The sequence below is a fragment of the Pygoscelis adeliae genome, unplaced genomic scaffold (assembly GCF_000699105.1).
Source record: "Pygoscelis adeliae isolate BGI_AS28 unplaced genomic scaffold, ASM69910v1 Scaffold120, whole genome shotgun sequence".
Classification (NCBI taxonomy): domain Eukaryota; kingdom Metazoa; phylum Chordata; class Aves; order Sphenisciformes; family Spheniscidae; genus Pygoscelis; species Pygoscelis adeliae.
This window is the reverse complement of record NW_008824032.1, coordinates 3,216,747-3,227,711: the sequence shown is the minus strand read 5'-3', so window position 1 is coordinate 3,227,711 and position 10,965 is coordinate 3,216,747. Positions and strand designations below refer to the sequence as shown.

Here is a 10,965-nt window from a genome sequence, read left to right as displayed (position 1 = left end):
GAATGTTTCTTTTCTCCATCAGTCTCCTGAGCTAGAAGGGAGCCTGGAGGAAAATGTGCTGGCTGCAGCTCCTCTTAGAAAACAAGGGAGGGCTAGGCTTCGACTGCCGTACCCTTCACATCAGTCATTGCCTTTCTTTCTCCAGCTTTTCCACGATGAAGACAGTTCTGGCTTGCCTCCTCCCACACACCATCACCACACAAAGCCCTTTGCCCAGCCCTAGTCCTCTGGTTTGAAGGTGCCCTCTTGTCTTGTCTTCTCTTCTGCCTGGACTCCCCAGTCCTCCCAAGGCTGTGCCTGTGGATAGTACAGATCTCCTGTGTAACACAGGAGATGTGACTTACCACTGGCATTGTCACTCACAATTCAAGCAAAGGTTTGAACTGTGTTTTTCATGGTGAGTTAACTCCTTCACGAGTCCTGTGATTAATAATGGTTCACAGATCTGAGCATGCTGGGACTCTGGGCCTATCATCTGACTTGTTTAAACTTTAGTGCTTTTTTTAAACGCAGTGTAGGGTTGCTGTGAAAAGGCCAAAAAGAGACTTTTCTAAATACCAGATTACTGTTCAACTGTGTTTTGCTGCTGTGACACTTATTTCAGGGTTTTCTGGGATGTTGTTTGTTTTCACATGAGTGCATCAGCAGCTTTAGTGCTGTCTCTTCTTTTCAGTGTCTGTTGTGGAAATTGCCATGGCCTCATGTAGGGTTTCCCATTAGAGACCCCCAAGTTCCCCAAACCAGCAAGCTGGTGTAGAAATTCCTGGCACCACGTGTTAGAAATCAGAATGCAAGCTCTCAGTGCAGATCATGGGAGATAACTAATCATAGTTTAAGTGTTGCAATGCTGGCCAAGGAAGGGCTTGTCCTGAGTGCTCTGTTTTTTATCTCTTTGACTTTTATGTAGCAAGGAGCGTGCAGCTGGTACTGGTTCAGGGACAGCAGCTGGCCTTGCAGGTGGACACCATCGGGAAGCATGGACTACAAAAGGACCATCATATGAGGACTTGTACACCCAAAACGTTGTCATCAGCATGGAGGACCAGGAGGATCTTAACCGGTCTGCAAGTGAAGGAAAGCTGGCCAGAGAGAGACCAATTTGGCTACGGGAGAGCACGGTGCAGGGGGCTTATGACCCCGATGAAATCAAAGATGGTAAGAAAATTCACAGAGCAGAAGTACTGCTCTGCTTATGTGATGCTCTTAGAGTGCTGTCAAAAATATGTTTCCCCTGTGTGTGTACAGCTGCTGCTCCCTACACTCCAGATTTTGTCTGCTCCCCTCTGCTGTGCAAAGCACCTATGTGTAGGCAGATGTAAAAAATCCTGGTTTATTAGATCCAGGATTGAAATCTAGGTCAGTAAAGCTGAGTTACCCACAAAATTGTTTGTGCTTCTAAAATGTTAATTATCTGTTACGTCTTCCACCTTGAGAGTTTATTGCTTTTGGACGAAGGTCTTTCAGTCTCATCTAGAAAGCTGCCCCCCTAATAGGTCACTGCTGAAAAATAACATTTATTAACATTCGGTCACTCTGAAGCCTACCAAATCTACCAGCAGTGTTTTTGTGCTCCCAGCCGCCTTCTTGCCAATTGTTTTTCAAAATGTGTTTTATATGAAGAATATGTCAGAAATAAAGCTTCTGGAAGTACAGTAGGAAGGTCTGTCACCATGGCAGGTGAGTCTTTATTGCTTTCTGTTTGTTTCTCATGATCCTTGCTTTTATTTTCATTCATGTTGGGGTCAGGTTGTCCATAGACAATAGTCAAGATCTTGTAACCACTAGTAGAAACATTCTGCTTTGGTAAGTGTGCTATTTAAGCTTATGCACTAAAAATAGGAAATAGAGACCACCTGATTTTTACAAGAGTGAATGAATAGATGCAATATTCCAAGTCATTTGAGGATTATAGAATGAAACTGTAGATGCCCTAGGAAGAGAAGATGGCAAAAGGGAGCCGCATGTGTAAGCATGAGACCCTGGAACCAGTGCAGTGCTCAGGAGAGGAGTGGAGTATGTAGGTATAGCAGAAGTAAAGAAAATCGATTTCACAATAATGTGAAACAATTGTTTGCATGTAATGCCTTTCAAGTGTACAGATCCCAAAACTTTTTCCAAATAGATTAAACAAAGTGAGGTGATTGAAACAACCTCCTCCTGCAGTCTGTAGCAGATCTTGTTGTTACTTACCAGCCATGGTGAGTTCTCACCCTGTTTTTCTGCTAGACATTCAATTCACCTGTAGTTTTAAATTGGCTCCTTGAGATGAGTTTTGGTGTACACAGCATAAATGTTTCTCAGATGCCACTGAAGGAGATGGATGGAGAGTATATCACCTTGCAGCACGAGGGCATCACTGCTTAACCTTCACCACTACTGGAGATCAAAGAGGGGACTTGTGGAAATAGCCTGAAATTGCTGCTGCAAGACATTTCTGTAGCTCTTGGATGACATCAACAGGGAGGAAGGAAACTTGGGACTGTTGACAGAAAGGATTCACTGCTTGGATCTGGCAGGAACGGTTCTCGCAAGCAAGACAGCCCCGCTCCTGAGCCACAAAAGTCAGACTTTGTGGAGCTACCCCAGGCTGTCGTCGCTTCACAGCTCTCAATGTGATGAGCTACAATATTATCTCACAGAGATGCTCTCCAATAGCCTCTTTGCTCTACAGTCACAAGCAACAAGCTGAGCACAAGGCTGCCAACACAACGCCTTCATTCTTCCTTTCTTTCAAGAATTTTGCCAGTGCATTAATAATAGTAGTTGCAGCCATCATCCATTACTACAACTTCATTTACAATGAAAACATGAGTCCAGTGAAGTTAGGGGTGGGTCTTTTGGCCTTTATTTTACCACGGGAAAGGAGTGACCACAAACTCCACTGGCTTTTAGTGCTAAATGCAGAACCTACTTCCTTAGTTCACCTGTTTCTCAGCATTTTTTTCATCTCAAGTTGAAAACGGTAACCAGTGCATTTTTGATGCTGGGGGAAAGGCCTGGGCGCCAACTGCCTGGATGTGGTGCTGAAACCATGAGGGTCCAGGTCTTTGAGAAGCAGGCAAGTGGCGTTAATGTATGAAGGCAGAATGCCGTCACCTCAGCTCCAGCAATTGTTCATAGGCAGCGTCTTTAAGTGCAAGAGAGAAAGTTTGCCACGGGGAGTCTGTCTTATTTTTTAGGCCTTGTTTTTACATAAGGTTCTCTGTATTTCATTTTTTGTTCTGGGTTTTTTTCTTTTTTTTCCATACTGCCTGTAGGTTTATTGGTGCTGGGTGGACTCACAGTCCTCTCATCAAATATAGGATTAAGAGAAATTTTCTGCAGAATGCCACTTTTTTAACAGAATTTTACCTTTTGAATCCATGAACTGCAGAGGCCCTGCCTACCCAAACCATGTCAAACCCTCCCAGCTATGGTACAGCCTCCTCTTTCTTACTGAAAGAGGAGCATAGGCCATGTGTCTGTCAGCTGGGAAACTGCAGTCCCCTTCAAATAAGAGGTCCAGGTAGGGAGCCAGAGAGACTGGCTGGGCTGCGTTTCAGCTTGGAGAGCAGGAGCTGTTTTAACGCAGCCTTCCACGCTGCGCTGTGCAGCTTGGCTGCAGGCTGTAAGCTGCATGTGCTTCACGAGATAGATCCTGCTCACTACCACCATGTTCCAGTAATGAGCTTTTCCCCTTCCTGCCTGGTAGGTGGACCTCTGAGCTGCCCAGACATGGCTACTTTGAATGTTGTTTTATAACACATGGTTTCCGCTTACTCCCTGTCTGCCTGGATTCATCTGCTTCTCCGTCTTAATCCTTATAGATGGGGAGCTCGACAGGCCAGGGCCTGGTTTTGGGTCTGTGTTTATGGTCTGTGCCGGCAACACCCCGTGGTCTTGGTCATCACCGCAAGTCCTTCAGGCTGTGGTCATGCAACCTGGAAACAAAGGGACAAGAAGGAAACAGCCTGTGCTTGTTCACCTGTGAAACAGCACCAAGATACTTGCTGTATCTCAGACAAGTGTCATCATTAGGTGCATAGTCTGTGTATCTGGGAAGCCCAGATTTAGGTCCCAAGGACTGCTTTCTGTTCCACACTAAGGAAGTGCATCAGCCCAGCTGAGGGGTGCCTGAGTCCCTGGAGGGTCTTTTCCAGGTGCCTGCCCATCACGCGTTTGTTGCCTTCTCTTGCGATGTGCTCCTGGCCGAGGCTCCCAGCTGGGAGCCACAGTGACTCCAGGCCTCCCAGCTCCTAGGAAATGTCAATACTTGCTCCTCTGTTATGAGAAAAAACATAACTTTCTCTGACTTTTAAGGGAGAGGAGGAGCTGACATAGAGAAAGGATGTGAATTGGCCAAGCGTGCTCAGTGGCAGTAATTAATACGGGTCCGGAAAACCTTCAGGGCCGTCACCCAGATCTCTGTGAGGAAACGATCATTCTCTTGTGTCTCTTTGCAGGGAGCCGGGACCTGGATGCCTTCCAGGAGCGTGAGGAGGGCCGGGCAGCTCTGGATGATAACGAGGAGGTGATGCGTGCCCTGCTTATCCATGAGAAGAAGACACCTTCTGCTTCAACAGTCACTGTTGGAGGTGCCGCTCCCCTCTCCGGTGCCAACGCTAGTGACTCCGAGAGCGAGACAAGTGAGTCGGAGGAGGAATCCCCTCCCCGCCCTCCCACCACGGCCACCACAACATACGGGCTGGAGGATGAGGAGGACGATGAAGAGTTTGAGGTGGTGGCAGAGGACCCCACCGTCACAGTGGCTGGGCGGCCGCACTCTTACAGCCAAGTGAGCCAGCGCCCTGAGCTGGTGGCCCAGATGACACCGGAAGAAAAAGAGGTTTACATAGCCATGGGGCGACGCATGTTTGAGGATATGTTTGATTAACTGCTTCCTGCCACGGCATTTTTTAAAAAGTGACTTTTTAAGCCAGAGACTCCTTAGTAAAACAGAAGACTGAAGTGCATCTTTCCTCCCCTGTGCACAGGGGTTTGAGGTGGGGCTCGGGACTGCTAATCTCAGGCATCTTGCCCACCAGAGAGGGGAGCAGGAAGGCTGCATGTGCCAAAACAGGTAGGGGAGGACAAGTCTCAGAAGTGAGGATGCTTGCAAGGTAAAGATCTGCTTCAGGGTGCCCTGCACAGGCACTACTTTAACCCTCTCCAAGGCCCCAGCAGCTGCCTCCCCCCGATTGCTTTGAGTTGATTTTTGTTGCAGATCCTAGTGAAGTCCACATCCCTGCCCTCAGAGGACGTGAGGGCTCTGTAGTCTGATGAGAGTGCTCTGCAGAGGAGAGGTGTAAACAACGTTACGGCTGCCTGTCCTCAGTGAGGGGAGAGGAGAGGGAAGCACTTGTCTGCTGGTGGCAAGCTTGGGCAGGGCTTGTAGCTGACCTCCTGCCAGCCACTGGCCACTGGAGTGGCTATTTCTAAGCAGCCCTGTAGGCAGCAACCTTTTCTTGCTCCCATTTGCTCCTTACTAGGTCTCAGCACCTCAAAGTCAGGTGTAACTTGAAACACGCAGAGTGAAAGCCTTGGCAAGCACACATAGTCGCTCTTTGTCAGTAACGAAAGCCCTCCGTGGATCTGAGCTGTCAGAGCCCTCTGACTTACCAGGAGATACCTTCATTTTCCAGTATTGCTGCCTGTTGCTTCTGCCAAGCCCTGTCCAAACGCCAGTGTTGCAGACGGTTCGTAGTGGGCAGGGCTACGGTCAGGCAGTGCCAGAGAAATAGCATAGCTAGTTTTTATTTGCAGTCACACCAGGGCTGTATCATTTTAAGAGGAATTATGCAATTTTGAATTCTGCTTTGGCACGTTCTTTTACCATAGAAAAACATACATCGGTGCCTACAGAGCAATATCATATTTTTAATGGTTTTCTGTTTCAATTGAAAATGTTGGTTTTTAAAATTGTTGTGTTTTCCTATCCAGTACTACAATAAAACAAAATGATAAAAGAATTTGGTGTTCCAGAGGGTAGGGGCTGTATTACGTGCTGTTCCATTTACATGGGCAGCATGAATTTGCTGTTCACTGAGACTGTAAATCTGTTTTATACTAACTATGCTTTCTGTGTTCTGCTAACCATGTAATGCCTCCTTTGTGGTTTTATTTTCAGCTTCCTGATACTTTGAATCCACTCTTTCTTTAAATAGTGTTTTAAATTTGCTTTTAAGTAATTTTAAAGAGGAATAAACAAACAGAAACTTCTCCCGTTGTCATATTCCAATTTGTCATGTGCCTAGTTGGGAATGTTGTTTGCTTATCATTTTGATTTACTCGATTCAAGAAAAAAACAATTTGAGGCCTTCCTTTGAGGGAAGTACTATTTGAAATCCCACTGCACATTGTTTCTTCTCGCCAGAGCTCCCTTGAATGCCTCGTGGAATCTCCTGCACTTCCAGGAGGGGTATTTTATTACACTGGTGCTGTGGGAGGCCCTTTTTGATCAGAACTTCCATTCCTTTCCTCCTTCCGTAGGCTGATGGCAGAGGTCTCCCAGACGTCATATTGCTAGTTAAAATGGTACTCTCGCGTAGACAGACTTCCAAGATCTGGTATCGAGCTTCTAGATATCAAGCCACAGAGCTGATAAGTCAGATTCAGTGATCAGCTAACAGAAAAAAAGCGCTGTACCAATTCTGTCTAGATTTAATCTGGTTGAATTCAAGGTTAGCACTGGAGAAAAGCAGGTAGATTTATAAGGAGCCAAAGACAGAAACTGAGAACTAATCCTGAATACAGTACGGATACTTACGCTCATGCACTCACCAGTAGTTTATAACTGAGCTTTTAGCTTGCAAAATCAAGCTGTAGGTTAAGTGAAGAAATACTGGGTTTTACTATAAGATCACTGATATTGCATCTATATCCAGCATAATCATCTATAAAGTAGTGGTTTTACTTAATAAACACATTTAATTGTGGTTTGTACGGTGGTTGTAATTTTTGTCATTCATCAAGTCCTGCACATGAGGGAATCGGCACGGTGGTTTGTAGGGCATGCCTTCTGTCTCTCATCCACCACATGCAGCCCTCGGGAGGACGGGTGAGGTCAAGATACACGAGCAGATGCCGTCATTGTTTCTTGCCCTCTCTAACAGCTTCTGGCTCTCGGTAAGGATGGCTGCTCTCCTCTGTTCCAGCCGGTTAGGGCTGCTGTCGAAGGACAACTATACACTGCTACTGCCCTGTCATGACAAGCACTGCTCGAGTGAACAGGAGCATGTACAACCGATAACGCCTTTTTTTCCTCTTTTTTTTTTTTCCCTGCAACTGAAGCAGAGCTCTGCACGCATGCCAGAAGAGGAAGAATGGCCGCCGCCACAAGCAAAGCCAGCCACTGCCAGCAGGTTGGTGCTAACGCAAGGGATAAAGCCATCCGTTCTGAGGAAGGCCCCAGCCATTTCCTCTGGTTGCTGGACCACATGTGCTGCATTAACACTAACCCAATAACACCGTGAGCATGATCGAGCGCTGAAGCCTTCCTGGGTGAATGCTCTGTCTAACCCCATTCAAACCAGTTTCTGTGTCTGCTTTCAGACTAAAGTGCATTTTATCTGATGAGTGTGCTTGAGGCCAGGGCACTGCAGCTCAGGCTGGAAAGAGAAATGCGTTTCTCATGCTGCTCATACTCCTCCCCCCCCAGAGGTCAGAGGTGCTGGGTGCCTCTGCAGCCGTGCGAGAACTGCCTCTGTCTCTGCTTCCATTGTGGGTCAGGGAAACCGCAGTAGAGTGACGTCCTCCCTGGCCCAGCAGAGAGGAGGCCAGAGCAGATCAGTGAAGCTGCTGATGGAAGGGAAGATCACTATCAACACTGGAAAACAGGAATGTTTTAATCTTTTCCACTAAGCTCCTGAAAATCGGAATCCTTGTCCATCCAACTCTTCTTTTCCTGTGTTCCTGCCTCCTTCAAACAGACTCGGATTAAGCAGGCTGTTGATCTGTGTGATTCGAGGGATTTGAAGATCCCCTGGAGGAAGGGCGGAAAAATAGCATCACCTCCTCCCTGACATCTAAGGAGCCCTGCCTCGGTGATGCCTGCGGCGCCAGGGCATGCTGCGGAGAAGTTTGACAGGGCCTGGGGTGGGGAGCAGCCAGCTGTGCTTGGGTCGCTGTCTCCCGCTGCGCCCCACAGGAGGAGGGAGAAAATTGTCTCGGGAATCAAATGCATGACAAAGCCTTCATGGAAAGGGGAAGTTTAGGAGCAGGTGGAAGGACGTGAGGCCTGTCAGCAGAGGGGCAAGCCAGCGGGCTGTCCGGTATGTTCTCCTGGGTGGGTTGCGGAGGAGAGGCAGCAGCAGCAGCCCCGTTCCTCTGCCCTAGTATGCATCAGCATAAACAAATGAGACTGTGGGCTTGGTCCCTTGGAGGAGGGGGGTGTCACGCAGTGCTGCAAAAAAACGCTCTGGGCTGCTCCGGGACTGGTATTGCTGTATGCCTTTGGAAGCCCTGGGCGAGGTAACCGTGTCCCTGGCTGGTTCGCAGGAGGCTTTGGAGTATTGATCTAAGCATGGACAGCCAAGCATCCCTAAGCATCATGATACACTCCAGTTTAAACTGTATTGAACGTGAGTCAACACAGCCTCTTCTCCAGGAGTGCGGGAGCTGGGGCTGAAGAGTAGCTTCTGTCTGCTGAGCTGCTTCCAGAATAACGATCAGTATTTATAAAGCCCAAGGAGACCATCGCTCATACAGTCTTGATAGGAGGTATAGCCAGACGCTTGAAGCTGTTTAAGATGTGATTGCACAGAGAGTCATGGAGAGGCTGCTGCTAAAAGGAGTGGCAGCCCAAAGTGTGGGGAGCAACGTCTGACTGCTGGTGCTCCTGGAGAGCTGCCTGTCTGCCTGCCTGCTCCCTCCTAGCAGAGAGCAGAGCACCGGCAGCACCGGGCTGTCCAGGACTGCAACCCCCTCACTCTCTGTGGCAGAGCTACGTTCTCTCTCTTTCAAAGTTACCCAGGGACATCTGGTCTTTTGCCCGTTTGGGATACCTAAATGAGCTGCCAGAAGGTGCTTTCTTACTTACCAGCATTAATTAGATTGAGAGAGAGAATGAACCTAATTTATATTTAAACAAAAATCAGATTTTGGAAGCGCCTGCTGTACCATTAAAAAACATATTAAGGGCAGCGAGTATTTGTGCAACCATCCTGGAAGCAGCAGACAGAAAGTCTCAGAACAAGATACTTTAAATATAATAGGTATTTTTGCTTAAAATATGTTTCTGACCTAAATATAATTTAATTTACATCCCTTTGAACAGTTTGAAGCTAATGAACCAGCCAGCGATGGCAGAGAGGAGGCTGAGCCAGCCGCATCGGAAGCGACTCGGCTCCACTGCAGTGCATTAGAGACCCTGCGTGCGCTTCACCCCGGCTGCACGTAGCAATGAATGTGCAAATCCTGCCGAGAGCTGGCCACGGCAGCAGGAGGAAACCTTGGGCTGCTCAGCTGGAGAAACAGGCAGGGATCCAGCCTGAAAATTAAGGCTGATCTAATATTGTTCCACGAGCATTAATGTCTGTGTACAAAAAAGGTACGTCTGGCAAGGAGGAAAAATCACTTCTCGTACAGATACGATTAAAGCCCTGGCATATTACTTCTGCTTAGTTTTCACCTGGAATCCATACTGCCAGCCTCTGCCATCCCATTACTTGCTGGAAGAAGGAGGGTGAGCAGTGGTAATTTTGCAGCAAGCTAAAATTGTGCGTAGAGCTGAGAAGCCTGGCTCAGTTCCACCTGGTAAAGGGAACCTCCTATCCTTAAACATTCTTTTTCTGTGCTTCTGACAATGGAAATCTGCCTGATCCAATGCCAGATTTGCCAGGCATTGTTAGCAGAGTCCATGCTTTTCCGATGTCCTCTTAACATACATTGAGGGGGAGGAGGGAGAGCAGTATGCCAAGCACCATTTAATGGTTGCTACCAGCTGACCTGCGTACGCTTAGGTTGCAGTGTCTGAACCAGCCCTGTCCCGTATGGGGGAAAGATAGGTGGGGTCATTTTGGTCAAATTATCCATACCTGCTCTTTGCAAAGGTGCTTGTTGTTCTCCTTCTCCCGGTCAGTGCTGATGGGCTCTCATAAACTCAAGCCCTCTGCAGTCACACACAGGTGCCAATTTAAAACGAAGTTTCAGTCCCCTCTCCACCAGCACCGCCACCACCACAAGCAGCTCTGGCTTGTGTCACATCCACTCTTGGCGTATGTGGCACTGTCACGCTGCACCAGAGGTCCACCACGCGGGCCTCAGCCATGACTGCCTCTGGCTGTAGCCCGTCCTGGCAGAAGGCTTAATGAAGGATGGGGTAGGCCTGTGCCTTCTCCAGAAGTGAGGCTTTGGCTGGGCTCGGGGGCAATGCCTACCAGGCCCCCTGATTTCCTACAGCGGAGAGAGAAGTGGCATCAGCCCCAGGCCGGTCACTCCCTTACACGCAATCTTTGCTGCTTGAACTAGATGTGATTGAACTAGATGTGATTTGGTAGGACTGGATTTGCTTTTTTTTTTTTTTTTTTTTTTTTTTTTTTTTTTTTTTTTTTTTTTTTTAATGCAAATGAGGCTGTAAAATCTTTTTAGGGAGATGTATCTGCGCTCCCTGCGCTGTCACCACAATTATTCTTCCTTTGCCATACAACGCTTTCTTCCAAGAAGAAGTGCTTTCAACTTCTCTCAGCCCTTCTGGTGATGTCAGGAGATTAAAACTATCCCCATTACAACAGGGAGGACTGGAGGGAAATGGGGTTAGAGGGAAATATGGCCTTTAGAAAATGACGCATCTTGAGAGAAATTTCACTTTCGCACACTCTCCTAGGCCACATGGGTGCCATATCCAAGCAAAGACAAATACAATATGCTGAAGAGGGACTTGGCTCATGGTGCCTTTATCCTTTCCTCAGAGCCCATTAGGAAGGGATCCGAGTGTGCCAACCTCTTGGAAGTTATACAAAGGCATCAGGAAGGTCCCAAGTTAGCAGT

General features: G+C 47.7%; 1 protein-coding gene across 2 annotated transcripts in view; it reads left to right on the top strand.

The window, feature by feature from the left end:
* Window positions 1-6,159, top strand: part of GTF2E1 (general transcription factor IIE, polypeptide 1, alpha 56kDa) — a 55,862-nt gene extending 49,703 nt beyond the window's left edge. For both annotated transcript variants that reach the window (XM_009329270.1, XM_009329278.1), the window contains exons 4-5: window positions 908-1,155; window positions 4,443-6,159. In XM_009329270.1, coding sequence (XP_009327545.1) covers window positions 908-1,155; window positions 4,443-4,873 — 679 coding nt within the window. In that variant the 3' untranslated portion in view covers window positions 4,874-6,159. The remainder of the gene's footprint in view (window positions 1-907; window positions 1,156-4,442) is intronic.
* Window positions 6,160-10,965: the final 4,806 nt, after the last annotated feature.